At 43.9% G+C, this 26,242-nt stretch overlaps 7 protein-coding genes and 1 non-coding gene across 14 annotated transcripts; 4 read left to right on the top strand and 4 right to left on the bottom strand.

The window, feature by feature from the left end:
- The first annotated feature begins 173 nt into the window (after positions 1-173).
- On the top strand, positions 174-1,556 carry LOC117650238 (ribosomal RNA processing protein 36 homolog). Its single transcript, XM_034393490.1, has 6 exons — positions 174-315; positions 390-535; positions 635-752; positions 839-967; positions 1,048-1,165; positions 1,248-1,556. The coding sequence occupies exons 1-6, from the start codon at positions 277-279 to the stop codon at positions 1,400-1,402; spliced, it is 705 nt and encodes a 234-aa protein (XP_034249381.1). The 5' UTR covers positions 174-276; the 3' UTR covers positions 1,403-1,556.
- On the bottom strand, positions 1,548-2,906 carry LOC117650239 (39S ribosomal protein L11, mitochondrial). 2 transcript variants are annotated; one of them, XM_034393493.1, is made up of 4 exons: positions 2,786-2,906; positions 2,421-2,651; positions 1,936-2,125; positions 1,548-1,856 (listed from the first exon to the last, which is right to left on the bottom strand). In XM_034393493.1, the coding sequence occupies exons 2-4, from the start codon at positions 2,553-2,555 to the stop codon at positions 1,591-1,593; spliced, it is 591 nt and encodes a 196-aa protein (XP_034249384.1). In that variant the 5' UTR covers positions 2,556-2,651; positions 2,786-2,906; the 3' UTR covers positions 1,548-1,590. The 2 variants fall into 2 exon arrangements, with proteins under 2 accessions (XP_034249384.1, XP_034249383.1); XM_034393492.1 differs by having other exon boundaries at positions 2,742-2,846.
- Positions 2,907-2,993: 87 nt separating this feature from the next.
- Positions 2,994-3,065, bottom strand: Trnac-gca. The gene has a single exon. It is a non-coding gene; the product is annotated as a tRNA-Cys (tRNA).
- LOC117650236 (outer dense fiber protein 3-like) lies at positions 3,047-4,569 on the top strand. Of its 2 annotated transcripts, XM_034393485.1 has the most exons (6): positions 3,047-3,485; positions 3,587-3,644; positions 3,737-3,810; positions 3,880-4,050; positions 4,129-4,352; positions 4,431-4,569. In XM_034393485.1, the coding sequence occupies exons 1-6, from the start codon at positions 3,320-3,322 to the stop codon at positions 4,533-4,535; spliced, it is 798 nt and encodes a 265-aa protein (XP_034249376.1). In that variant the 5' UTR covers positions 3,047-3,319; the 3' UTR covers positions 4,536-4,569. The 2 variants fall into 2 exon arrangements, with proteins under 2 accessions (XP_034249376.1, XP_034249375.1); XM_034393484.1 differs by having other exon boundaries at positions 3,737-4,050.
- Positions 4,570-4,581: 12 nt separating this feature from the next.
- On the bottom strand, positions 4,582-8,958 carry LOC117650231 (acidic repeat-containing protein-like). Of its 2 annotated transcripts, none has more exons than XM_034393478.1 (12): positions 8,742-8,958; positions 7,639-8,659; positions 7,433-7,558; positions 7,283-7,344; positions 6,984-7,170; positions 6,791-6,899; positions 6,294-6,711; positions 6,128-6,214; positions 5,854-5,984; positions 5,542-5,780; positions 5,350-5,457; positions 4,582-5,241 (listed from the first exon to the last, which is right to left on the bottom strand). In XM_034393478.1, the coding sequence occupies exons 1-12, from the start codon at positions 8,809-8,811 to the stop codon at positions 4,971-4,973; spliced, it is 2,829 nt and encodes a 942-aa protein (XP_034249369.1). In that variant the 5' UTR covers positions 8,812-8,958; the 3' UTR covers positions 4,582-4,970. The 2 variants fall into 2 exon arrangements, with proteins under 2 accessions (XP_034249369.1, XP_034249368.1); XM_034393477.1 differs by having other exon boundaries at positions 7,639-8,662; positions 8,742-8,954.
- Positions 8,959-9,534: 576 nt separating this feature from the next.
- On the top strand, positions 9,535-12,824 carry LOC117650235. The gene is given in 12 exon segments (XM_034393483.1): positions 9,535-9,771; positions 9,987-10,163; positions 10,231-10,332; positions 10,401-10,622; positions 10,713-10,863; positions 10,933-11,093; positions 11,161-11,528; positions 11,597-11,651; positions 11,654-11,757; positions 11,979-12,029; positions 12,108-12,338; positions 12,415-12,824. Coding segments are annotated over 12 exon segments (1,923 nt in total). The 5' UTR covers positions 9,535-9,677; the 3' UTR covers positions 12,622-12,824.
- Positions 12,825-17,090: 4,266 nt separating this feature from the next.
- LOC117650237 (ubiquitin-conjugating enzyme E2 W) lies at positions 17,091-22,636 on the top strand. 4 transcript variants are annotated; one of them, XM_034393486.1, is made up of 7 exons: positions 17,131-17,247; positions 19,829-20,128; positions 20,623-20,714; positions 20,944-21,046; positions 21,125-21,280; positions 21,366-21,441; positions 21,522-22,636. In XM_034393486.1, the coding sequence occupies exons 2-7, from the start codon at positions 19,832-19,834 to the stop codon at positions 21,533-21,535; spliced, it is 738 nt and encodes a 245-aa protein (XP_034249377.1). In that variant the 5' UTR covers positions 17,131-17,247; positions 19,829-19,831; the 3' UTR covers positions 21,536-22,636. The 4 variants fall into 4 exon arrangements, with proteins under 4 accessions (XP_034249379.1, XP_034249377.1, XP_034249380.1 ...); XM_034393487.1 differs by lacking the exon at positions 17,131-17,247 and adding an exon at positions 18,415-18,518; XM_034393488.1 differs by lacking the exon at positions 19,829-20,128 and having other exon boundaries at positions 17,091-17,247.
- A 64-nt stretch (positions 22,637-22,700) lies between these two features.
- Positions 22,701-25,041, bottom strand: LOC117650240 (muscle-specific protein 20-like). Its single transcript, XM_034393494.1, has 5 exons — positions 24,924-25,041; positions 23,666-23,750; positions 23,431-23,557; positions 23,219-23,339; positions 22,701-23,056 (listed from the first exon to the last, which is right to left on the bottom strand). Exons 1-5 carry the CDS (start codon positions 24,948-24,950, stop codon positions 22,865-22,867), a joined length of 552 nt encoding a protein of 183 aa, XP_034249385.1. The 5' UTR covers positions 24,951-25,041; the 3' UTR covers positions 22,701-22,864.
- Between the last annotated feature and the right edge of the window lie 1,201 nt (positions 25,042-26,242).

Below are 26,242 nucleotides of genomic sequence, written 5' to 3'. Positions count from 1 at the left end.
AAAGCACTTGATGAATGCACTATATCTACACTTAATGCTTCTTCTCCTACATTAATCCATCGCTTTTCGTGAGGTTCAGATATCGCACGTGTGTCTTGTCGTCTTCGGTCGTCTTTTTGTTGTTGTCTGAGTATAGGACTCTAGTGGCCCTCAGATTTTTCATCCCTTGAACTACGACGACGAAAACCAAAATCAACATAACCTGGAATTCACGCTCACGTACTTCACGTACAAACCACCTTTTTTCCAAAGAGTTGGCTGGTAATTGTCATTGAAATGGAACATGAAGAACCCCGTGATGATGAAGAAGAAAGGGTACATGCCTTTCGATGTGGAATTTCATTTGCCTTGATGATTGATGATATTTAATTAACCTCGCATGCTTCCAGACCAAAATACGCGATGAGCTGTCAACCATGAGCTTTGAGGAGTTACAGAAGCTGAAGGAAAAATTGGGTACTAAAGTCTATAACGAAGCTATGTTTGGCAAAAGGGAAGTTCATAGGAACCGATTCAAAAGAGAAAACAAAAACAGGTGATGCCTTTCTCTATGTTTTCTTCTGCCTACTGATTTTCAAATACATTTAAATACATTGTGAATGTGCTTGTTTTCATTCTCCATTCTCTTTTTAAGGCCAAGAGAAATGTCATCGAAGAAACCAGTACCAGTTCTGCAACAAGTTTTGCCTGTAACGAAGAAACCTCCCAGAGACCCACGTTTTGACAGTTTATGTGGCGAATTTAATGAAAAAGTGAGTAGTCATGCTTGGGCAGAGTTAGTACTTAGCTCAGCACTGTAGATAATAGACTATTGTCCCTTAATAATTTTCTTTTCCAGGCTTTCAAAGCAGCATATGGCTTTATATCTGAATACAAGCGATCAGAGTTAAAACAGCTAAAAGAAGAATTAAAAACCACGACAGATCCCACAAGGAAGTCACAAATTAAATACCTAGTCCAGCGAATGGTAATGTTTTAATTTTTCTGTGGTACTATGTGGAAACTCTGATATGTATGATTTCACTTATCTATTGGTGGTTACTCCAGGAAAATCAATTTAGAGAAATAGAGCGACAAAAGAAGAAACAAGCAAGGGAAGAAGAGGAGAAGACTGCTCAAATTGAAGCTATGAAAGAAGGGAAAACGCCGTACTTTAGGAAGAAAGGTAAAGGTCTCACATGTGCTTTATGCTACAATGTCTTCATTGTTGTAGGCTGTCTCTCATGTTTGTATTATTTTATTTACAGTGGAAAAACGTATGGTTGATCTTATTGATCAATATGAAGAATTAAAAAAGAAAGGGAAAGTGTCAAAGAAAATTGAAAAATATCGCCAAAAAATAGTAGTGAAGAACAGAAAAAAAATTTCTGGGAATCAGGGAGGATTAGAATATCGTTCTTAAGTGCTCCTTGTGACTGCCATTTAACAACAGGCAACATTGCGGTATATTTATGGAGGAGAATAAATTATATATTAATGTCATCCCATCAAACCTGCTTGGGAAAATTGTGACAAATGAACTAGGGATATAAAAATAAATTTCAGTCTTTGGATTATTTCTACTGGTTTAATCTATCCATATCTTCCACACTATCCAGTTCTCAGGAGCTTTGCTTCTCGTTTAGCTTGCAATTCAGCCTTCTGGTCTTCAATGATTTTAAGTCTGTCTTGAAGAAATTTTGCATATTCCTCAGGGTTTAAGTCTTTAACAACAGCAATACCACTCTGTCTGGCATAATGCATTGCTACATCTACAATTTCTTGCATAGTACTAGCTTGGTAAGCAATATCTTGACTTTTTATCAGTGCAATTTCATACAAGTGCTTAAAAGTTATTTTACCAGCGATCTCCCGCCCTGAAACCATTAATAGTTTGTTAGACAAAATGGGCATCTACCGTTCATCATTTAATGTTCATTTGGAAAACCAACTAACCAGATTGCATAGCTCCTCTGGAAATACCAGCAGCCTGGAACAAATAGTAAGGAAAAGGAGGAAGCTGGATGTTGAGCTTATAGGATCTGTCTGGCTTCACCTGGACAATACTTAGGAGAGGAACTCCGGGTCTGTAGTTCTTGGTCCTTTCATTGAAATCTTTAACAAATCCAGGTATGTTGACACCTCTCTGATGGCATAGAAACAATTAGTGATTTAGGTCATTACATAACCAAACAACAAAAATTAAAGGCATGTCAAATGAATTTCATTATGAAGGGTTTTTTCCTCCAAATGTGCAAATTCAAACTCAGACTTCGGTGTGAGAGAAATGCCTCTTTATTTAGAGACTGGAATAGAGCTTCCCTAATCGAAAGTTAAAAAAACAATTTCTGAATTCCTTTAGACTAAGCATTCTTTGTGTACTGAGCAATTGCTTTACGGGTAGTTAGTAACACGTAAAAAATAAACAAATGGAACAGTACCTGCCCAAGCTGAGTTCCTAGTGGCGGGGACCCAGAGGCCATGCCGGCTGGAATATGTGTTCTGAGGATTCCATGAAAAATTTTCTTCTCTAAACCTTTTCGAAATCCTTTAGCGGCTCCTTTGGCAGCTGACATGGCAGTAAACAATGATTTCTCAGTTGTAGGTTTGTCGAGAAAAGCTCGAAGATGAGCCTAACCTCGACGCACGTAAGATAGTTTCTCTAGAACATGCTGTAAACACAAGATGCCCATCTCAATAAGATGATAATGCAAAAAGCAGGACCAAGGACGGAATTGATAGAATACGCGTTTTCTTCTCACAGGAGAAAGGTTTTTTAGTCTGCTTCGTCTGCTTGCCTGCTTACTTTCTGCTTTGGCAGGTTAACCAACTTCGGTGGCTTCGGGAGGGTGGGTGGGTGTTGGGTGGTTTTGTTCGTCTTCGTTAAAGTTATTCCTTTATTACTGTGGTGAAATGTGCCAAACTCCAGAACAAACGTTATTAATACTTCATAATATCATGAAGTTACGATATGTCTAGTAAAACTGTATATTTCGCGGAGACGGAAAAAGGAGAGGGGGCACCCGGGTTTGAACCGGGGACCTCTCGATCTGCAGTCGAATGCTCTACCACTGAGCTATACCCCCACGTTTGCGTCACCTGCCGAAGTATCCAGAATACTATTACAAACGTCATTTGCTTGACAGGCAACTGTCACGTAACAAGCTTTGTCATTCCCTCACTCCGTGCTAGAACCTGGCTAGAACCAAAAACTGCCAACCAATACCCCATTGTTATGTACAATTTGGACATTGTTGCCGTGGGCATGCTTAAGACGGGCAACTCCGGCAACTCTTCTTGTTAAAATTCAGGCAACTAGTAAATACAGACAAGGAAAGTGATGGCAAGTTCAATGTCATCAGATCTCTTACTGCCAGGAGGTTGTCATGCTAAAAAAGATACACTTTACGTTCAAAAGCCATGGACCCCTGTTCGAAAACGAATGCCAATTGTAGCAGAATATTCAACACCTGGACCTGATTCTATGCCAATGTGTTTCTTCATAGGTGAGTTGAGTAAAATCCTAGAGCCAGTATTTTGAAAAAAAAAATATCTGAAACTTGAGAAAATGTGGAGACATCTCTTATAAACTTTGCTCTTATTCAAGGGAGACAAGTAATGAATTCTTCAATAATTCATCAGCCAGCATGGAGTTTACATCCAAGGTTTACATCAAAGACCATGGTTCCATTTAATTCTTTATTCACGATATAATGCTAGCCTTATAGACCAAAGTCTTCATTACTATCCCACACAGGATTGAACAAAAAATCAACCACTATCAAGCAAGTCCCAATTCATATTGTATACGGAACCTTACAGCCAGAGGTGGTAAGTTACAGGGAAGAGGAAGAAGACAAACAGATGTTATGACCCAACTGAATGTAATTTATGTATCAGGCAAGACATCAACTCCACAATACACGATGGGAATCAAGCCAAAAAATCGGCCAATCCAAGACCTTCCTGGGCCAGCATCTTACAAGACTAAGAGCAAATTGGTGTTGAAAAGTGCACCTTGTTTCACATTTCGCACAAAACCAGAGATTGCAGCAACATTCAAAACACCAGGTAAAAGTGCATTAGGAGGAAGGTAACAAGGGCTGCCTACCCTGTGCAATGAACTCAAGCCTTATCTATAAATGACAGCACCAAATGAATATACTCTCCCTACTATTCATCATCACACCCCTCCTGCACATCACATGGCACACAGATTGAGTGTCAAGGTCCCAGTGGAGACTCCTGGTCCAGGTGCCTATTCTCTCTCCAACAAAACACTACCCCATGCTCCTCAATATACCATTCGAGAAAGACTTTTTGGATACATGGGGGATGAATTGCCCGGGCCTGGATCCTACTGTCCAGAGAGAGTGAGTCCTCTGTAGTTAACAATAAGTGATAGTTGCTTACATTCACACTGTATTATTGCTATTCAACCAATTGTGCAGGTCATAGTAAACCTTCCTGTGGCACCAAGGCAAACAATGGGAATAAAACATAGCCCTTATGCTGGAATATGGCACCCAAGAATAGTTGGACCACGCCACTGCTAAGAAGAAATTTTGGTGAGGAGACAAGTAAAATAACAAGCACAGTCACTAAAATGTAATCAAGTATATTATATTAATTTCAGTCAGATTACTACAAATTGTTTAAAGTTAATTCAAACAGAGATAGTTTTTATAAAAACTAAACATAAAATATGTCAACAAAAGTTAAAAAATGAATTAGAAAAACAAATTTGCCACCTGCAAGTAAATCTTAAAGCACTGAAGTGATTAGATTTGTACTGAGGCTTGTCTCACAACAGCAAATTTAAAACCAATAGAATCCACAATAGACATAAAATATTTACTGTAAGATAAATACTATACCGGAACAATAACTGAGCTATGTTAAATGAAAGGAAATGCAGGATTTGGAGGATTGGCTTGTCCCAATCCCATGCATAACTTGAGATCGCAGGAAACAAATTACAAAGAATAAAATTAATTGGATGATTTTACCTTCATACATGCAAAATTTTCACTAAGTTTTTTCATGATGTCACCATGTTTCAAATGTGCATTTCCTTGCTTGATAGTTCCATAGTTTTCTTTCACAAACAAAGCAAAAGCATTTGGTGCTCTGGGCGTCTTCATAACTTTCTCTGGATTGTTTTGGCCTTGGACTTGTGAAGAGAGAAGCACTTCAAAACGACCGTAACAGTAACCACAACGTTTCTTGTCCAAATCCAAAGACTTAGAATGACGACCAAAACTGAAAAAGACATCACAGAGCACAAATGTATATTGGATATTGGAGACATAAACTAAGCAATTTGGACATTGAAAGAAATAAAATCTGCACATAAAACTTGAAACTTACCTGTAACCACATTTGGTGCACTTGTATGTGAATTTTGTTTCTATATTGTATGTATGACACCGCTCAATTGACGGAAGTTCTGGAAATCTCTTCATGGCTTTATGTGCCCTAAAAAATAGAATTGGGCAACATTATGAACTGGAAGCTAATAAGAAGCAAAGATATGCTTGAATTTTGAGGCTTTTGACATACCATGATTTCCAGAATGGACCATGTCCACCGGAGATGTTATTCAGCAGCCATACAGCAGCATGGCACATCTCATGAATCAATGTGTCTCTCAAACGATCCGGGGATGTAATGACCTTCGTGGATAAGGAGATCTTTGATGTCCGTGTTGTCACTCCATTTTTTCGTATAAGTTTACAGTAACACAGCCCAGCAGTTCGCACTAAACGTCCATTCCATTCCAGCAGCATGTCATCAGGAAGCTACAATATTGAAACTTTTGAGTTTGTGGGAACCAAATCATCATCATCTAAGAGCATAAAAGATCATTCTTACCCTTTTATCAAACACCTCTCTGTTGAAGAGCTTGAACAAGCGACGAGTAAGCTCTTCCTTCTTTGCTTTGAAGTTTTTGTTGTAAACAGCTGCCTCTGGATGGTCACGTACTCCTGGCTCGTGAGTTGGCCCTAAGGGATGCCAAAAAAAAAAAAAGAATGCATTCATATAAATAATGAAGAAACTTTTTTCATGCACATGACTACAACTATACAGTTGAGATAAAGATACTTTATTTTACATCATAGTACTTTATGTATAGCAGGAGACTTGCCTGACAATGAAGACAAAAATGTTCGAATGGGAGAATATGGCCTCCCAGGAGACTTCAAAGAAGCAATATTCTTTGGTGTCACGGATACTAGAAAATGCAAATAATTGAGAAAGTTCACGAGGCAAACAATATTAACCTGAATTAAGTGCAAAGGTGCAATTCTCACCTGTGGATATATGAGCAGGCTTCTTCACATTATCTTTTTTTGTGAGTTTTTTAATCAAGTCTGTTTTTGAAGACTTTGAATCAGAACTTTCAGAGCTGCTACAAGGAGGATTAACCACTTTCCTCCAACTGGACACTTGTGACTCTGGGGGTATCTTAATGTCAGAATCATTCAAATCAATATTTTTGTCTTTGGTATTTCTAGTTGAAGATGATCCAACTTCCGTCTTTCTCTGTACAAAACCAGAGCTGTCTGAAGTAGCTTCTGAGTCATCACTGCAATTATTATCATAATGTTTTGTCAGCTTTCTATCTTCTTTATTACCAGGAGTTTTTCTTCCTTTGGTTGAAATTTCAAAATCTGTTTCTGAACCCTCACTACCACTTGAATATTGAATGGCTATTCTTGAACTTTTGAACTGGAATACAAAAGGGAAAGCTGTAAAGATAGACAATCTTCCACAAGATCAAAACAAAAAAAAAGCACAACACACTTACAGAGGCCTTTGGTTTGTTAATGGAAGATGCTGTTGTATCATCTTCATGGAACTCATCAGAATGGTACAAGTTGCGGAAAAACTGTTTTTTCTTGATAGATTGCACAGTCCTTAACAGCAACAGAAAACAAAGTTAATTTTTAAAGAAAAAGAACAACAGACAACTTTGAGCAGGACTTTAAAAAACAACTCACTTTCTTACAGACTTCACTTCAGTCCTGATTGACTTAGTCAAGTCAGAATGGTAAACATTGAAAGATGGGGACTCAACCATATCACTTCGGCAATCATCATCAATAAATGAACCGTCATTAAAGGAGTCATCTCTAGCATTGATTTTCTCATGATTCTTAATGCGATTTTTTCTCACCGAATCTATCACTGCAATAAGATAAATTAAAATAAACTTGCATTGAAAATTTCTTGTGCTTAATGATCTAAGAAATGAAAAGGGTTCTAGTGAACAGTGCCAAAGTTCTTTAGTTGTACTTACATGCATGAAAATTGTCATCTTCACTATCACTACTGAGGGAGACCCTCCTTGCAGCAGGAAGCCTAAATTGGTCATAAAATATAAGCAAGGTATTGATGAATACAACAAATTCAATAAAACAGGAATTTTAACCAGGGAATAAAAAGTTACCTGTCAAGTTTAGGACATCCTTGAGTCCTATTGTCACAGATTGATGGAGTGGTTTCAGTTTGCTCAACTGGAGAAGATTCTTCATTTGAGCCGTCTCCAGATGATGTCTGTCCCCGAATAATCCACCTAAAACAATAATAACGAGTAAAAATAATATAAAATTTTTAAGGTGTCTATTGGTTTTCTTGAGTATACAAATGAAATACCTTGCAATATCATCATATTTCTCTTTAGAAATAATGTTTTTCACACAATCAGGCTTGTTTGCCTTGGAATCAAGTTCCATGAACTTAGCCTGTTTGGTGTTACAGAATGACTGTGAGTCTGGCAAGACCAAATGAAAGTCTTCTTTCCAAGACGATTCATCTAACCCGCAGTCAGATGATGGTAAGCAACTTGCTGTTTTGTCACATGATGCTGCATTAACACCAGAACAGCCTGGACGTTCCATTTGTCTCCTTTCAGGTGCTTTTGATAATTCCTTCTCACTACAACTATCCTCTGATATAATGTCACTTTGAGAATATTTGTCAGGACTAGGAGGAATCACTAGATCATGATTAGGTTGTCTTTTGACGATATCGGAACTCCCAACTGAACTAGTGTCACTTTTCACACTGGGAGGAATCACAATATCTTCTTCATCAGAATGATCCAAACCACTTGTCGAACTTTCAAGATCTAAAGTATCGCACAGTTTCTTCCTGGTTGTAGAAAATTGTTGTAAAGCACATGGGAGCTCATTGTCACTTTCATCAGAAGAAATGAGTACAGATTCAGACACTCTGTTCTTTGAAGCAACTGCTTTCCTGTCCGGTTCTGGTGATGAATCTGATATGCACACAATACTCTCATCACAGCCCACTGGTAAAGGATACGCAGTGAAGTATTCTGTGGCAGCTGAAGAATCGCTGCCGTTGCTTGCTGTGTGCAAAGTAGCAATTGTTGACTCTGGGCATAATTTCACAGACTGAACCTCACACCTTGTAGACTCAGCAACAGGAAGAGAAAAAGTAGATTCTTGAGTGTTGATAGAAAGAACAGAGTTTGGATGACTGAACCGTTCCATGCTGTCATTAGACTCATCAGATGTCATCAAATCTGAGTCCTCATGTCTCAAGCCAGACGTTTTAGGATTTTTTCCTTCTCTCAGTAAAGGATCCCTATTTTCTTTGCTACGGTGTTCGACATTAGTACCCTTTCGCAACTTCAGAGATAGCTTACTGTCTTCTGAAACAAAACCAGACAAAATGGGATGTCACGGCACTAGCAGACATGTATTAACTATTTCGGCAATTATTGCACTCACTGAAACGATGATTGAGTTTCGGTTTCCGTGACCCCGGACTCAGTATACGGAAAGGAAGAACAGGGTCCATAATGGCAAAACTTTGAAAATACTGAATGAGATGATACCCCTCGACAAGTTCGACAAGCAGCTTCCCACTTCCCACTTCCCACTGTTTGGGTTTGGATTTGAATGTGTGCCTCCTCAAAGGAGCACACACCACGAAAAAATGACATGGCAACCCATATTTTTAACAATCTTTAATTTATTTGGCTTAAAACCTAAAAAATGTGTTTAACAGTTTTCAGAAACATTTCTTTCAACTATTTCTGAGCAAGGGACGTGTAAAAGGGAAGAAATTGAAACATTTAGCTTTTGTTTGGTTGGCAACAAAAATCGACGGTTGGTCCCGAAAAGGTAGCCGGTAGAATTTGTATACTTTGGTTTGTGGCTACGGAGAAGTCAAGGGAATATCAGGGAATATCTAAGGAGGCCTCTTAATTTATAGATTTTCTTATATTATTTGTTTTATTATTATAGTTTTATAACCTTCGGCTTTATCTCTGCCTTCGGTACTTTGGTCTTCTTGTATGAAAAATTTAACACTTCGCTTTCATTACCAACCTTTCAATGTTCTATTTTTAATTTTACGCGTCTTTTTGAGCTCCGAACGGCCCAAAAAATACGTTTTCTGTTTTTCATGTTTTAGAGCATAATAGTTTTGTGTTCAAAAAGTATTGTTTTCGAGGAAGGCTGTCACCCTTCCGAGTTTCTTTGATGTGCAAGTTGTGGCATTCCTGCACTGTGAAGAGACATCCGCGGCTGAGGAAATTTCGAGTTCTACTTCCTCCACTTGACTTCAACCACATGTCTCAGATTTGTTAGGTAATATTTCTCTGTTGATTCCCGAATTATATACCCCGATTATCAGTTTATGCTGACGGAGGAGCTGTCATCATGTCGATCTACGATAACTTTAGAGCCCCCCAGTATGTCGATTTTGCTGGAATCAATTCTAGTGACATCACCTCAGACACATCCTCGTTTTTCGGTAAGTGTTGTCTTGTCATCTTTTACTCGTTTGAAGGCAATGACATTAAAATTTATGTTCTTGCAACGCTGTGCAACAAAATTTTCATCCGAAGTCAATGTTATTTAATTTATCTTGTTTCTTGTGTGTCGCTTATATTTCCCAGTGTGTCCTCTGACAAATGATGTCATTGTCCATTTTCAACTGGTTAATGCTGGTCTCCATTTCATTTCTAGACCGAGAAACTGATATGGATTTGACACCTTCAGTTCATGAAAGAACCTACAGAGGTTCTAGCGTGTCTTCTTCTAGTGAGACAGTTAGTGATGATACTTCTAGCGTGTCTTCCAATGACACAATGAGTGACAATGATAGAACACTCACACCATCCAGATTCAACACTTATAATGCTGGTTTGTTTCTGAGGATGAATGCAGGTCTGATTTACTTATAAGTAGATAATTCATTTTTCCTGTGTAGGTAATCTGGAGGCTAACAGGGATCGAGCCAACTCCAAGGTGTCTTTAACTCCATATGGAACCAAATGTTTTCAAGTGACTTCCTCACCACTGTCAAAGAAGCGTAAGTAAAAGCTGATATAACTGGTTCTTTTAAGTTCTTTGGCTTCAATTTCTTGACTTTTTCTACAGCTTGCAAGCTGAACATCAGCAACCTTAAGGGTGGAACTGATACTTTTAATAAGGCTTCTCCAATTGAATTTGATATTCCAAGCCTTAGGGTATCAACACCTATGGTCCATCATGTGAACACAGAAGTTACTACCAAAAAGACTAGCTATGGTTCTCCTCCAAGGAAAAGTTTCAGACTTCAGGAGAGTAACCCTTCTGCTTCTAAAGTGTGCAGTCCTTCAGGTATGTCTGCTTCATAAGCTTGTTTATAAAATATATTGTTTGTTGAATTTGTCTTGCAAACACTGTTATTTTGTGTTTGTTTTGTTACAGGCAACACCCCTAAGCCTATTTCTGCTGATTCTTCAGGAAATGAAACATCAGTTTCGAGGAAGAGCAGGTGTAGTGTGACACCTTCAACCAACCGTCGCTCCAGAAGTGCTAGTAACACTAAATGCATTGTTAGTGACGAAGAAATTTTAAAGTATGTATCAAGATTTTTGTACAACCCAATTTAGCTGTAGTTTTCTGACTATATTTTTGTTTTCACCAGTGATGCCATTCGAACTCTCTCAATTGGTAGCAGCCTGAAGAAGACCCAAGCAGACATTGTTTGTGAGGTGGACCCACTTTCCTCACCTCGCCAACTCGTCCCTGTGATCGTCCCTACTCCTAAGGAAATCTCAAAGAAGATGCTGCAACCTAAAATAAAAGGTACTTGCATATAAATTGTGGCATTAATGTGGCATCGTATTTTCTTGACTTCATATCATTTCTGTAGGTGGCGGTCCCAAACGTAAATTCTCTCCTCCTCCAAAGAATTCAAGAGATTATAGTCAACAACCTGCAAAGTACATCAGCATGGCTGAACAGGTAGCTCGGATTCAGAAGCAAACCCCGAAACGATTTAGAACCCTTCCTTCTGCTGCTGCATTGAAGAGGGGAGTCCAGTCCAAAGCAGCAAGAAATCTTTCCATCCAGCTCAAATCTGGTCCTGCATCCTCTAGTGGTTCTACAGCAAACCATTCAGTCCCTCAGAAGAAAGTTAAGGAACAAGAAGTGTTGGGTGACCAGAAAGGTGTTAGGGTGGCCCGATGGCCACAACCGAAGGTGGAACCTTTTGTTCTCACGCAGTACAAAAAGACAGAGGTAAATTAATTAAAAATTTTGATGTATTTTATCAAACAAGCCTGGCTAAAATCAATTAATTTTTCCAGCTTCCTAAAACAGTTTTCAACTTTGATCAGAGGGGAACTGTTCTTCTCAGAGACCGAAGACTCCTCTCAAAAAAGTTCCACAAACTACTACAGTTCAACCTTTCAGTTTTGATAAGCGAGACCAAGAATTTTTGCAAAGAAAAATCAGCCGCATGATGGGGGTAAGTAATTTTCAATTGTTCTTGTAGCTTTGAAAAATGAGAAGAGCTAGTCCTGTTCTTGTGCTTGTGCTCTTGAGTGATGAGTTTTGCCATCTAGAGTGTTGCTGCAGTTTGTACTGTCTGTGGTAGCAAATTTGAAAACTAGTGATCTAAAACATTGGTCCTATCAAAACGAAGTGTATCTGATTGATTGTGAACTTTTTATGAATGGTTCTTTCCAGGTTGAAACAAACAGTCATTGCTGCCGACCTCAAACAAGACGACGCAGCAAGGTAAGTCATGCAACCATTTCTGTTCCTGTTGGTGATAATGTTCCAATTCTGTTGTTTTTATGACTGTTTTGCTTTCAGTCCCAGGGTGATGACTACTCTAAGAATAGTGTGAAGCCGGATCCCTTAGTACACCATGCTAGGATTCCTACAGTCCTCCATAAGCCTCCATTTGTACCTGTTAAAACAATCCATAAGGTGACCAGGCCACTTGACCTTTGCCTGTTCACTGAAAAAAGAGCTAAAGAGAGGGAAGAATTTGACAAACTTTTGGAACAGAAGGAAGAGAATCGTCAACTTATGCTCAATAAGGTGAGTTTTGTAAATTTCAGGTTGTTGCTTTTTAGCTGGATTAACTCTAATATTATTATTTTGTTTCTTTTTAAAGCAACAAGAGAAGAAACGTGTACAAGAAGAGAATGAAATTTTAAAGTTAAGAAAAGAACTTGTTCATAAAGCTCGGCCTGCACCTCAGTTTCGCCCTTTCAAAATTCATCCTTCTGTTGCACCACTTACCGAGCCACACTCTCCCAATTTTCTACATCGTTCAGAACCACTTTGTGGCACATCGTCAGATGAGCATATGGAAAGCTGAATTTCTTGGCCTTCCCCTCTCTGAACCCCCTTTTCTTTTGTAGCTTTTATCAATCGTGGCACTGCTTTTTAAGTTGCAGAAATTGTTGTGTGTGATTGTCAATCTCCTCCTGGAGCAAATTTGTACTTATGTGTGGTTTACATTCAGATTTTTATGTCTTTTTATCTACATACTATAAATAATAAACAATTCTTACCAAACAAGTATTTTTAATTTATTCAGCACACACAGTCGTACGTTTCAGAGGAATTCTCGGTACAAACAGCAGGCTTTTTTCACTCTTAACCGCTCTTGGCTCTTAATTCTTGCTTCTGCTTGACTCGAACTTGAAACGAGTACTGCCTCACGTTCTCATACATCGGCTTTTCTGAGTCTGGCAAACGGCAGGGTTTGCGGAGCCAAGGTGGAGAGCCTATGTGCAGTACACCCGTCGGGTTATTTGCCCCACGAGGAGAGGCGGAGGAAACCGACGTTGTCGTCTCGTTGTCAAAGTGACATTAAGAGAACGGGTGGCTGTTTATTTTCTGTCCAGATGAGTTGTCTAAATATCTCCGATTCGATCATTGAGGAAGAATGCTTCATCAACTGCTCTGCTCCTCGTAAAGCATCGGCAGGATGAGTATTTGTCTTTATTTATACAGTTCAGAGTGCTCGGTAACAAATGACTTTCACCGTTTTTCAGTGGTTAATTGGTAAAATTATTTATTTATGTGGATTACGAGGTGATAATGAACCATTCTATCTATTATCAAGTGTCACTTTCAAAAGTTCAGCAAGGATTACTTTGATTATAGATAGGTTAAGTCGGGTAAGGACATGGTGAAGCTTTTTGTTGTTTCCTTTCAATTGAGCACAAACCTATTCAATAAATGCTACCGAGCAAGCTTGTGGATATAAATCTAAATAATCTATTCTAGATGTCACAGCACATTTTGTGGGGAGGTTGCTCTGCACCCACCTGTTTAGCCGTTTGAAAATGTGCTGAAGCTTTGAGAAAGCTCGAGTACGGTATTCCTGATTTTGTTTTTATGGATGCGTTTGTTATTTTCATAGTTAATAATGCATTGGTTTTACATTTATTTAAATCAATGGCAAGGCATGAGGCTGTCAATAGTTCTGTGCTACTAGAGCCTTCACTAATTTGATGTGTGTTACTTCCCGAGCATTTGCTTTCACACAAATGTTCATTAAATACTTATACTTAAGTGAGAAGGCTGTTCTGAAGGGTGCTTTGGCCCAGTGTGAAACTGTTGTGAATGGTGTCAACAGTGTGGACATGCCCTTGCAACAAATGGCTCCTACTGTGCAAATTACGTCGTGCGAGAAACTAAAACGTCAAATACGACCATTTATGAAAAAGAAAATGTCGAAAAAGGAGATTCAACGTAAACGGAGCAAAGTACCCAAGTTACTTGAAAAAATTGAAATAAAGAAAAATCTTCTTGATGCCATTGATAAACAGAGTGTGGAAGTTGATGTTTCTCATAATGTTCAACGGTATGGTTCTGTTCCCACATGTGACGATGATCCACAGTGTGTTGAAGTTCCTACTTGTGAAAATGATGAGCCACAGTGTTTCGAAGTATGTACTTCCAGTTCAAGCCAAAGACCAAAAGTGAAGTTTGTTGCTCGTCCCATATTTGTTCCTGGGAAATCATCTAAATTAGTGGATAAACAGACTCCAATTGTTTGAAATGTGCTACCTCATCTACCTTTGTATTTTTTCTTTTTCTGGCTGATTGTTAACTTTGTTTGGTTGTATTGTGCTTCCAGTTGTAATGTAGATTCTCTTGTATTAACAAATTTTGCTTTTCCAAATAGTTTTGACAAAGAAGTGAGAGTTGATGCGCATAGTTTTTCTGGTGCATCACTGATGCTTGTATTTTAATGTAATTATTGTTGTGTCCATTGTAAAAAATCCACAATGGACAATGTGTTATTTGTGAAATCACTAGTGTAACTTCTAGTTCAGAGTTCAAACTCAGACTGTCTGTCCTCATGTGTAGTTGTCTCCTGTTGAGTTTGTGGCTTTCTCTTTTGTGATCTAGTTTATTTACACATTAAAGATAGTTACTTCGTTTAGTCATTAGTGTGTACCCATTTTGGGTCAGTACCTGACCTTACCCCGCCCGGACCTTACCCCCCTTATTTTCTAATTTCTTTTATGAAAAAGAAATAAATTATTTTATATTAAATATAAAACAGGAAAGTCCGGGACCTTACCCCTCCCGAACCTTACCCCCTCATAAATTATTGAAAAAAAAATTATTTAGTGATTTAATTATTAAAGAATGAATAAACTGATAAATAAATAAATAATTAAATAAATAATTTAAAAATAATTGAAAAGCTGTTCCACATTAATAGATAATGTAGTGTGTGCAAGGGCTTAAGGAACGGTAGTGATGTTCAGGCATCACTGGTTTATTGTAAGACGTATCAGGGTCAACACTAGGTGACAGACTGCATGCCGGCTCTGCTGAGCGGCTGCTTTTATAGTTTGAGGGTACATTCGTAAACCAACAGGACCGTGAGTGACCAGTTCTAGGAGTCCTTGGCAGGGAGCTCTCTAGGCCAATAGTATCTGTATTTCACAACAATATTACATTTATCAATTTTAATTATTGTTTTACTCTTTCAAAATGAAGAGGCTATGAAATCAAATCAGTCCTTCTACTTTCACCTTTCACCGATCTTAATGGCTGACATCAGCTGAACGAATCAAGGGCGGTTCACGCTATAACTACGTTCGATCTCGTTCAAAGCGTAGAAGAAGGGGAAGGTGAATTTTACCTTTCTCTCTACAAATCGTAGATCGTACATTGTATGCCCTAACTAGTAGCATGCCTGCAAGCACGCTCTAGCTAGTGCATGCCTGGCAAGCATGCTCATACTAGTGCATACATGCCATGTAGGGTCTGTAAAGTTAAACCATGCGCATAGATGCTTGCATGCATGGGTTGCGGATCGCCATGGAATACATATAGAAAGGTGTTGTTTTCATCCAACAGGAGTTGGAATGACAGTTTGTCACATGATAATGCTCGAAACATGTTGGCATACAAGATAAAGGACAGTTTGGAAGAGCACTAGCGACAGGGCGGGAAGGCGTGCATGCATGCACGCAAGCGTCGGTGCGTCGCGCTGAAAATACCACTTTAAAAGCACTGCTATCAATTCTGACAAACTTCTAATGGCTAAAAACTTCTTCTTGGGTCATGCCAGATGGAAACAATAGCCTTCTGAGAGGATTCCGTAGCGATCCGCCACCCATGCATGCATGCAAGCAAGCATCGATGCGCACGGTTTAACTTTACAGACCCGCACACGCTTCCTGATGCAGGCAACTCCCTATCCCTTAAGCACTAGATGCATGCTTCAGTTAGCGTGTGCACTGTGCATGGCATGTATGCAAGTGCATGCTTGCCAGGCATGCGCTAGATGCACTAGTTAGTGCATGCTTGCCAGGAATGCGCTAGCTAGAGCGTGCTTGCAGGCATGCTCCAGTTAGAGCATACAATGTACGCTCTTCGATTAGTAGAGTTCCTGTCTTTGAACGAGATCGAACGTAGTAATAGCGTGAAGCGCCCTTCACTCGTTCGCCTGAGCCATTAAGGAGGTGAAAGCAGGAAGTACTGATTCGATTTCATAGCCTCTCCATTTTTACGTGTGTAAAACAATAATTCAAATAAATAAATGTATTGTCTATTACTGTGGACAAATTGGCAAAACAGCTTTTCCATTATTTTTTAATTATTTATTTAATTATTTATTTATCAGTTTATTTATTCTTTAATAATTAAGTCACAAAATAGTTTTTTTTTAAATAATTTATGAGGGGGTAAGGTTCGGGAGGGGTAAGGGCCCGGACTTTCCTGTTTTATATTTAAAATAAAATAATTATTTATTTTTCATAAAAGAAATTAGAAAATAAGGGGGGTAAGGTCCGGGAGGGGTAAGGTCAGGTACTTCCTGCCCATTTTTAGTTAATTTTCTCTCGAGATATTTTATGAATTAATGATTTGTGTATTATACTGTTTAAATGTGATAATGATTTATGATGTTTCCTGTACTTTGTAATGATTAGAGTAAGAAGTTAAATTATGTATGAGAGACTCTTTTAATGGTCAGTTATTTATAGTTAATTAAGAGAATAAATAATAATTCACTGAACTTCCATTATTTGTGTTGATTTCTTCAATTTACCTACCAGTGTCTTTTATAAATAAATTACTAAAATAAACACGAACCCGTTTTCTAAATCAACCACAGTAATAATCGACATAGTTTTCAAAAAAAAAAAAAAAAAAAACGACGGTTATAAGATGGAATGGACTCGCTGGATGTGGAGAATCCTCATCAGTGCCCCATGGTTTTCTTCAGAGGGCCCTCGGGCTGAAGGAGTTCTGCGCATACGCTGGCGGGGACCTGGCTCTGGCTGCACATAGCGATATTCCCCCCACCCCAGAGAGCTCCGCAAACCCTGCCATTTGCCAGACTCCGGCTTTTCTTCAGTTCAGCGCCTTGCTGCAAACCCTCTCTTGTTTGGAAGTGAAGTGAAAAACAATGGCGTCGTCGATGGCGTTCTCCGTCAGATTTGCAGACAGGGTCCGATTGCCAGGAGAGGTAATGATTTGCTTTACAGATAGCGTCATTTGAGTTTTTAAAGTAGTCTTTTAAGCACATTTCTTGCGGCGTGTGCCCAGTTTTCTTTTATAGCTTCTATAAATCGTGACACTGTGCTTTTGACGGTGCGGAAGTTCTTGTATGGTTATGTCAAGGGTGGGATCTTTATTTTTAAAACTGCATTTGTTGATTGCAGATTAAACATTGCTTTTATAATTAAAGATGTGGCCCCAGAGAATGTTCAAGTTCAAACAGTTTTATTTATAATTGTTCGATCCTGATAAAGCAGGCATACTCTTTCTTATTTCACTCTCAAGAAGACCCTAAGAAAAGTTTCTTTATTATATTTCTTTCTTTTTAATATTTGTCTTCATATGGTGCTTTTTCAAATATGTTCAACGAATACTCATCTTTGCCTGCTTTTGAACCCAAAAAGGTTCCAGCTCTAGAAGCCAGGGCCAACATGCCACTAAATTGGTCTTCAATCTATTCTGAAATCTTTTAGCAATGGTGCTCAATCAATACGTTTCCTGCTTTGACTATGTTAGTGAATTTCGGTTTCCTAACAGTATAATTTTATTGTAGCTCTCCGCACTATCGAATTTTGAGTGTAAGCAGTGAAGTCACTGCTTTTAAGATTCCCAGCGCAAGTTTTGAAGCCTTTGACATTTAATAGTGGATTTTGTCGAGAATTGGTTCCATTACATTGTTTCTTGTCTGACGCTGTATGAGCAGTACAGGGAGGGCTGGCCGTTTCTGGTGCTCTAGGCTGGGTAGCTGGTCCTGATAGGGTTGGTGTCTGAGGGGTGGGAGTAGGTGGGGCCTCTAGGTGGGAGGGGTTGGAAGGTTTGGAGGGAGTGTCCCAGCTGTTGGCCACGTGGCCCGCAGGCTGGTTCCGGACACTGCCTTTTCATACTCTCTCTCTCTCTCTCTCGCACCTCCACGAGATGCCCGATGAGCCCGAGAAAGAGCGAGTCGAAAGAGGTGTTCGGAATCAGCCTGCTGGCTGCTGGCCCTGGGACTCTAGCCCTGGGCTCGGTGCGCTGCGGCGCTGCGCATGCGTCGGGTTTTCGCACGGTGTCTCGGGGGCGAGTCGGGGGCGGTCGGGGGCGGAGGCAGGGAAGGCCTGTGGCTGTGGTCCTGCTAGGTTCTACCAGAGGCAGTGGCAGTCGCGGAGGCCAAGGCGCGGGGGCGCGGGGCGGTGGTTGAGGCTTGGCGTCGTCGCGCCGTCTGCGCGTCGTTTTGTTTTCGCTCTCGGCCTTTAGATGAGGGTATAGTCAGCTGGGATGCTCTAGAGAAGGGAGTGGTTGAGGCTTGGCGTCGTCGCGCCGGTCGCGCGTCGTTTTGTTTCGGCTCTCGGCCTATCGGTGTAGCGGTCAACGTATGGGGATGGTCGGCTGAGAGAAGGGAGTGCTCAAAGCTTCGACCCTCCTGCGGGTTCGAATGAAGAAAAGGCGGCAGCTGCATTCGCCACCGCAAGCGGGGCAAGCGGCCGAACGTCCTGCGGGACAAGTGCAGGGCTGAGAGCTCCCTCCCCCCCACCCCCTACGTACCGGAACATCGAATGACCCAGTTCCCAGCAGTGACGTCATGGCGCCCAAGGCCCCCTGTATGACGTCACGGCGCCCGCCGCACGCCAGCAGTGGGGGGAGTGAGGGTTGATGTGATGGAAACTGTTGTCATGACAATGCAGCGGCTACGTGACAGCTTGCACGTCGTCGCGCCGGACCTTCGTGACACCGGACCTTCGTGACGCCGACGTGTCATTGGGCAGGTGGTAGTTCGCCGCTGCGCCTCACCCCTTGCAAGGACTAGACTCGACTAGACTAATGGCGACGACCTTGGCTGTTGTGGTGGCGTGCTGCTGGCCAGTGCTGGCGTCTTGTCGCGCTGGCTCTCTGACGCCCAGGCCGGGGCCGTGAGGGCCGTGGTGGAAGGAGCCCTGCTGGCGCAGCTGGCGCTGTGGGGTCGATGTGTGCGCCATGCACTATGCATTGCAGCTGCCCTCCCCCTGTCGCCGTTGCCGTGGGTCCGGTGGGTTCCAATCGGGACCGCGTGACGCGGAAGCGGCGGCTGCCCCCCTGCCGTGGTCAACAGTGCGATAGTGTGCGCGTGGAGTGACGCACAATTTCGCTCAATGCCCGCGGCGTTAATTCGGTTTGGCGGTCAGGCCCACCCCGTCCACCCTGGTCGCGGCCAGTCGGCTAGTCGCGGTGACCGTGGCCTTCCCCCTTGCGCGCGGCCTGCCGTAACCGGCTGTCCCTAGGGCCCTGGTCCTAGGGCTGGCTCTCACCCGCGGCTCCCGCGGCCCGTGGGGGCGGTGCGGCGGCGGCGCGGTGGCGGCGGCGTGGCTGCGGCACTCTGTCTGACCTTGGCGACGGGGTGGCCATGGGGTGGCGGTGGGCGCGGCGGCGCGGTGGGTGGGGCTGTGTGGGGCGGAATCGGAGCACAGCGGTGGGCTGTGTCGTAGCGAGGCGAGCCCACGAGCGCGGCGAGCGCGGTCAGGCGTAGCCGAGGGCCTAGCCGAGGGCCTACCAGCGATGCAGCCGCATTAGCGCGTCGTCGCACATCCTTTTTGCAGTGAATGCCCCAGGGGGCCTCGAGGCCTGCTTCAAAGGGGACGCACGCGGGCTACGCGGGCCACCCTCCGAACCATCCGAACCACGCCCCGAGCCGCGCGCCCACCATGGAACAAGTGACTGCCATGCTGGCGCGCGTCGGGCCTTTCGGTAGTACGCCTCCGTCACCTGCAGCGCCTGCAGCGTCGCCGTCCTCGGCCCCCGGCAACCCTGGTTCATCCGGGACGTCCTCCGCCGGGGCAGGGGCTGTAGCGTTGGCGACCTCGTCCAGACCGTCCGGTCAGGACGCTCTTCGTTGGGAGGTCAGTCGGTGTGCGTGCGCACAGTACTACAGTACGCACTGCGTTACTGCGTAGGCGTGGGGGCGGGTGCAGCCAAGCCTAGCCAAGCCTAGCAGCCAGTCACCATGGGGCACCAACCACCGAAAATGAATCATGCATGGGGTTAATTAGTGCACCGTTCACTGTGGTAGCTACGTCCTGAGCCACTAAGTTTAAGGCCTTTTAGAAAACAGAACAGTGAGCTGCCGATCGTGCCATTTGCCTCTATGTTTGAATTTAATCATATGTGCACTGTCCTCATAGTTCACTATGATTGTTTGTTGAGTTTCTTTTCCCAAATTAGTTTTGTTTGTGTGTCCCACAAATCAATGCACGCCTAGGTATCCATGGACTTTTAATTGATGAGGTTTACTCAGTTTGAGTGTGTTGTGCAAGCATCCATAGTTTGAATGTGTCGGAAGGAATTGTTAAGACTGTATTCATGAAGGGTCTAACATCTTTTGTTGTAATTTCAGAGACGGCTTCAGAAAGAGTTAATGGCTTTTGTGACGGATCCACCGCCTGGACTTTCTATTGATGCAGATGTCACTAGCCAAAACCTCCAAGAGTAAGTAACATTCCCTAAGAGAACAGAAAATCATATTGAAGTTGATTTGACCCAATATTGGACTAATTTTGGTCTAATCAATGACCCTTGTATCTAAATGAGGTTCTCCTCAGTTTTTTTCTTACCAAAATTTTGCTTGTAGTTTATAATTGAAGAATTTAAAATGAAAATTTTTACCCTTGTTTTTATTATTATTGTGTTTAGTTATGTTTTGTTGGTTTGCTTACAGTTGGACAGTTGAACTCCAGGGAGCTGAGGGAACTTTGTATGAAGGAGAACATTTTCAGCTCAATTTTAAATTCAACAGCAAATACCCTTTTGATGCACCACAAGTAAGTAGTAATCAGAAAGATTGAACAATGAATGTCCCTTTCTCAAAGCATTTACCATCCTTACCCCCTTTTTTTCAGGTGATGTTTATAGGAAACCACATTCCTGTCCACCCACATATTTATAGTAATGGCCACATCTGCCTCTCCATCTTGACTGAAGACTGGTCACCAGCCCATAGTGTGCAGAGTGTCTGTCTATCTATCATGTCAATGCTCAGTAGTTGTAAAGATAAGGTGAGTGCAAGGTTACCTTTCCTTCCCTTATCTGTATCTGTTTTGGGCCTTTGGCATTTAATATTAGAATTTTCTTCTCTTACAGAAAAGGCCTGTAGACAATTCGTTATATGTAAAAACATGCAACAAAAATCCAAAAAAAACTAAATGGTGGTACCACGGTAAGATTAACTTGCTCTCAGTACAAAGAAAAAAGAGCCGATTTGTAATTTTAATCTTCGTTCTTTCTTTTTGATTTCAGATGACACTGTTTGAGGGCGCTAGTGGGTGGTTGTGCATTAAATATAATTATTGTGAATGTTTGAGTGCGTGTGTGTGGTGTGTGTGTGTGGAGAGAGCAGTTAGCTTGAAGCCAGACATCAAATGATAGGTTGCCTGGTGTCCAACCCTACTGGATTGTACGAATTCCATCACAATTTTTCTCTATTCTCAGGCAATCTGCTCTCTGTCCTGTCCTAAAGCATATTTTGTTACCATTGATTCGTGATCTCTCTCATTTTTACATTAGCTATATGTAGATTGATATATATATCTTGTTTGTTTTCTGAACTTCTGATAAGAAAATGTGCCATGTGAAGTCAGTTTCTTATTAGTCTAAACAACATTCTATCTCTTTCAATTTTTGTTTCTCTTTTTTTTGTGTGTGCTTACCAAATATGTTAAAATTTAATTGTTTGAGTTTTTAGTTTGTCTTTTGTCATTTGTGTCAATGTTCAAACAGCATAAAGTGTTAAGTAGATGTCAAGCTGTAGTTCAAATGTTTAACTTGCAACTTTTGTGTCTAGAAAAATATTTTTGGTCATATTGGTGACTTTTATTCAGACACTTTTGTGATTTCGTGCATTGCATATTGGGGTTTCCCAAGATTTTTTTGTGCTCTGTACATTTAAATACCGGTCTCCATATAAAATGGTGACCTTCTAGATATTATGATAAATAATTGCTACTCTGGAAAAGCAAGTATGTGCATGGCTCACAGTTTTAAATGTGTGCTTATATGCACGGTTCTAAACAGTGTGCATGGAGGCACTGTGTGCCATGCACTCACTTGCATTTGCAGAGTAGTAATTTGAATCAGACCATCGACGATGCAGACTATAACAATAATTATGTTAGTTTATAATTTCTGAATTCGAGCTATTTTTAAATTAGCCAAGCATGAGGAATCTTTTTTTTTTTCCTAATTCTATTTTCCTAATTTCCCAGATGCACCAGTCATCCATTATATTGGTGGTCGCACTCATATCGATTAACCTTGCATATTTTGTTTATCAATGTGTTATTGTGATGAAAGTGTATGGATGCATATGTTTACACGCATTATGTTATTTTCTGCTATTAAATTGTGACAAAGGATTCTGCATAGAGTTGTAAATGACCTTTCCCTACTACACTGACATCTCTATTGAGTTGAGCCAGATTCTGTCAAAAGAAATGCTTTCATTGGTATCTTTACAGTTACGCACTGTAACAGTTCTTCCTTAATTATCAAATAACTTACATGCTAAGACAAGTACAAAAATAAAGAAACACGAGGTGAGCGGCCTCCTCGGCCGGGGCGTGCCAGGCGCGTTCCCAGGCCCCTCACTTGCCGAGCAGGATCTTGCGGGTGGCGCCGAAGCTCTGGCCAGCCTGCGTGGCGCCCTTGTTTTGGCCCGCCTGCAGCCCGATGATGGCCTCCCCGGCACGCAGCGTCTCCTCGCTGAACTCGCGTCGGTTCTCCTCGGCGGGCCGCGGCCCCAGGCAGGGGCCTCGCCACTCGGGGTGCTTGTAACACTGCGAGCAAAGACACGCTGTCAGCGCGGGCCGATGCCGAGGAGCCGTTTCGTCGCTCTGTCTCCGCCGCGTTCAAGGAACGGGCCCGGAGGGGTAGGCTAGAGACAGAGCGACGAAACGACTTGGGGGTGGGGGCGGCCCTCGGGGCGGCCGGGCGCTCACCGTGCGGCCGAGGGCGAAGATGGTGCGCGTCACGCCCGCGATGTCCTTGCCCTCCCAGAGGTCCACGGCTTGGAACAGGTCCACGTCGGGCACGCCGTACTTAGTGCAGGCCTTCTGGAACCTGCGAGGCAATGAGACAGCGAAAGTCATTGGCTGGCGGAGTCAGGCGGAGGAGTCGCCGGGGGGATAGCGTAGCACTGCGTAGCACTCACTGGCCCAGGTTGTCCATCATCTTGTAGTCGCCGCCAGAGGTGTTGATCCTGGCGATGATGCCGGGCTGCAGGCGGTTCATCAGCTTGCACAGCAGGATGCCGTCCCGCAGCGCCGCCTCGTAGGGCACTGCAACAAGAAGCAAGGGGAGGGTGGAGCTCGACTCGCCGATCCGATGATCCGATCCGCTGTTCTGGCCTTGGGCTGCAGCCTTGGCTAAAGCGGTGGAAGGCTTACCTCCAGGAGGGAACCTCTCCCCGACGACGCTCTCGATCCACTGCTGCGCCTCCACCTCCTCCTCGGGGATGCGCTTGCCGGCAACCTGCACAAGCGCGTCCATGACTCAGAAACGCTGCAAACGGCAATGGAAGTGCAGTCCACGGGGTCCGGGAGACCAGCTGTAGGCGGACACTAACTCTGCCGTCTGATTCCGAACACTGCTTCGTCGCTCTGTCTCTCTCGCACCCCTACGGACCACCCCATGAGTGCGAGAGAGACAGAGCGACGAAAGCGGTGCTCGGAATCAGACGGCTGGGCAAGTCAGGAACGGGAATCAATGGTAGCGCACGGCAGTCACGGTTTCCTCGTTCGAACGTGAGGCGCGCGTTGTTGTCATGATGCGTCGAGCGTCCGATCCAGTGTTCAGGTAACTAAACGCAGTGTCGATGTGAAAGGCGTCGTGCGGGCATGGCATGGCATGGCACGGAGCACCACGGCCTGCGACTCCCAACTCCCATCCGGCGCGCCTCGTGAGTCATACGCACGGCTCGAAATAAGCGGACCGGAGATGGACGCGCGCCAAAGGCCGTAGCACTCCGCGGCCCACGGCCCATACCGTGTTGGCGCCCCCGCCCCGCCCACCGAATGCAACGCGTGGCAACGCCCAGCGCCCTGGCTGCCGAGTGCCGAGATCCCAAGGAGTCGCTTCTCTCTCTCACCCCCACGGGTTGCCCACGGGCCTACGGGACGATCCATGAGTGCGACTAAGATGGAGCGACGAAACGACTCATCGGAATCCGAGTCGGAATCAGCCCGGTGGCACGGCCGCACGGCCCCGCAGCCGCGGCTGGCCGAGCCGCAGCACTGTGGGGGCACATTTCCACGCCACTTATTTCCTTGGAATAAAATAGAACTGGCAGACGCCCTATGCAGGGGGCAATGAAGTCCCATTGTCGGCAAGACACCAAGGGGATGGCTCCGTCTCACTGCATGGCTTGAAATGCACTTCGGGTGAAAGGAGATGCGAGCTGAGGCACACGGCGCGGCGGGTCGGCCGGGGTTGGCCGTTGCCAACGCCCGCCCCTGTCATCGGCGGGCTAGGCAACAAGCACGGCCCGATGCGCTGCACTCGTCAGGCGGCCTGCATCATGGGGTACAGGCCTCGTCTACTAGTATGTTTGGCAAGGAAAAGTTTCCAAATCTAGACGAGAAAATTGGAGGATTGACCGTGCGACCTGCCCCCCCCCCCCGGATGAATCTCAGTTTCCAACGCTACCTGCCACAACGGACGTCCACCCGGCATTCTGGAAGTGTTTCTGCGGCTCTTCACTCCGGTCGGGGCTCGCGTGCTCGCGTTAGCGTGACTTCGGCGTGACTGAGGAGTTCGGTTCGCGGGCTGGCAAATAAGAGCTTCCCCCTCCCTCCCCAAGGCGGAGCTGGGCCGTCTCCCAGACCCCCCACCCCCCACCTCTGCGGAGAGTCTCAGAGGATAAGGGTGATTCACCTTCCTCCCTCACACTGCAGAATCTATTATTAAAACACAACAAACAAAGAAGACTGCGCGCGCGCGCACACACACACACACACACACACACACACACACACACACACAAAATAAACAAGGTTCTTGATATGATCCAAGCTTAAGGATTGATGCACATCAATAAATGCCAGAGAGAATTGCACGAAAAGTATGAGTCCAAATGTTAGCTACTAGAGAGCTCTGCACCGGTTCTGCACTATGAGCATTTGAAAGTGTGTCAAGACATGGTGGAAGTCGAACGAGTTTCATGCACCGGCACAGCAGACTGAATCCAGATAGTGTTTCGTCGCTCTGTCTCTCGCGGTCCGCCCAGTTCGGCAGCCTGTAGCGCCTGTTGGGCAGGCTGGCCCGCAGCGCACCGGAGTGGAGACGGTAGCCTACCTCGCCCCTGCGCCGTGTTCCGTTCGACCTGGTTCGACCACGCGGCGAGCGGCCAACCTCCAGGCGGAGTTGATCCCGTCTCTGTCGCTTCCATTGCCGTGCAGGAGGAAAATCCGCCCCCCCCCCACACGAACCGCTCAGTGCACGCGTGAGCGAAGCAACGCAGGGCCGAGGTAGGCCACCGTCTCCACAGCGGTGCGTTGCGGACTCATTGCTGGCCTACCTAGCAGGCGCTAGACGAGCAAAGCAAGCAAAGCAAGCAAAGCGGAAGACAGGCGTGGGGTGTGCCTGCTTGCCCTGACTCTTCGCCGAATCACAAAGCCGACCCTTTGTGACGTTGTTGAGTGTCAGCAACTTTTGTGGCAGCGGAGGGGGACGCGTGTCAGAAGACATCCTGCCGGGGGCGTTCGAATCTGTGGTTCGAATCAGGTGGGTCGCCGCATTTCTTTTTATAGCACTTCCCTCAGCGCGTTGGCCGGCGCGGCGAGAGTATTCTAGGCCACGGCCGCCACGGCCGCCACGGCCACGCCGCGAGGACGACGAGAACGACGACCTCGACGTGGAGGGCCAGTCTGGGCCAGTCGACACAAACAAGCCGCCGCCTCGCCGCGACCGCCGCGACCGGTGCAGCATGACAGCTGCCTTGGGGTGTGAGGATGGGAAAAGAGACA

This window comes from Thrips palmi, unplaced genomic scaffold (assembly GCF_012932325.1).
Source record: "Thrips palmi isolate BJ-2018 unplaced genomic scaffold, TpBJ-2018v1 HiC_scaffold_5, whole genome shotgun sequence".
NCBI lineage: Eukaryota > Metazoa > Arthropoda > Insecta > Thysanoptera > Thripidae > Thrips > Thrips palmi.
The sequence above is the reverse complement of the archived record's forward strand: the minus strand, read 5'-3'. Positions and strand labels throughout refer to the sequence as shown.

What these genes read in the sequence shown, in the direction of transcription:
- LOC117650238 (XM_034393490.1), top strand. Translation starts at nt 277, where the DNA reads ATGGAACATGAAGAACCCCGTGATGATGAAGAAGAAAGG. An exon ending in GTGATGATGAAGAAGAAAGG is followed by an intron (nt 316 to 389) that starts GTACATGCCTTT and finishes GCATGCTTCCAG; the next exon opens with ACCAAAATACGCGATGAGCT. An exon ending in AATACCTAGTCCAGCGAATG is followed by an intron (nt 968 to 1,047) that starts GTAATGTTTTAA and finishes TGGTTACTCCAG; the next exon opens with GAAAATCAATTTAGAGAAAT.
- LOC117650239 (XM_034393493.1), bottom strand. Translation starts at nt 2,555, where the DNA reads ATGTCAGCTGCCAAAGGAGCCGCTAAAGGATTTCGAAAAGGTTTAGAG. An exon ending in TAGGAACTCAGCTTGGGCAG is followed by an intron (nt 2,126 to 2,420) that starts GTACTGTTCCAT and finishes CTATGCCATCAG; the next exon opens with AGAGGTGTCAACATACCTGG. An exon ending in CAGAGGAGCTATGCAATCTG is followed by an intron (nt 1,857 to 1,935) that starts GTTAGTTGGTTT and finishes TAATGGTTTCAG; the next exon opens with GGCGGGAGATCGCTGGTAAA.
- LOC117650236 (XM_034393484.1), top strand. Translation starts at nt 3,320, where the DNA reads ATGGCAAGTTCAATGTCATCAGATCTCTTACTGCCAGGAGGTTGTCAT. An exon ending in GCCAATGTGTTTCTTCATAG is followed by an intron (nt 3,486 to 3,586) that starts GTGAGTTGAGTA and finishes CTCTTATTCAAG; the next exon opens with GGAGACAAGTAATGAATTCT. An exon ending in AGCAACATTCAAAACACCAG is followed by an intron (nt 4,051 to 4,128) that starts GTAAAAGTGCAT and finishes TATAAATGACAG; the next exon opens with CACCAAATGAATATACTCTC.
- LOC117650231 (XM_034393477.1), bottom strand. Translation starts at nt 8,811, where the DNA reads ATGGACCCTGTTCTTCCTTTCCGTATACTGAGTCCGGGGTCACGGAAA. An exon ending in GAAACTCAATCATCGTTTCA is followed by an intron (nt 8,663 to 8,741) that starts GTGAGTGCAATA and finishes GTTTTGTTTCAG; the next exon opens with AAGACAGTAAGCTATCTCTG. An exon ending in TTAACAAACCAAAGGCCTCT is followed by an intron (nt 6,712 to 6,790) that starts GTAAGTGTGTTG and finishes TTTGTATTCCAG; the next exon opens with TTCAAAAGTTCAAGAATAGC.
- LOC117650237 (XM_034393486.1), top strand. Translation starts at nt 19,832, where the DNA reads ATGCCCCAGGGGGCCTCGAGGCCTGCTTCAAAGGGGACGCACGCGGGC. An exon ending in ACTAGCCAAAACCTCCAAGA is followed by an intron (nt 20,715 to 20,943) that starts GTAAGTAACATT and finishes GTTTGCTTACAG; the next exon opens with TTGGACAGTTGAACTCCAGG. An exon ending in TCAGTAGTTGTAAAGATAAG is followed by an intron (nt 21,281 to 21,365) that starts GTGAGTGCAAGG and finishes CTTCTCTTACAG; the next exon opens with AAAAGGCCTGTAGACAATTC.
- LOC117650240 (XM_034393494.1), bottom strand. Translation starts at nt 24,950, where the DNA reads ATGCCGGGTGGACGTCCGTTGTGGCAG. An exon ending in GTGGACGTCCGTTGTGGCAG is followed by an intron (nt 23,751 to 24,923) that starts GTAGCGTTGGAA and finishes GCGCTTGTGCAG; the next exon opens with GTTGCCGGCAAGCGCATCCC. An exon ending in TCTTCGCCCTCGGCCGCACG is followed by an intron (nt 23,057 to 23,218) that starts GTGAGCGCCCGG and finishes CTTTGCTCGCAG; the next exon opens with TGTTACAAGCACCCCGAGTG.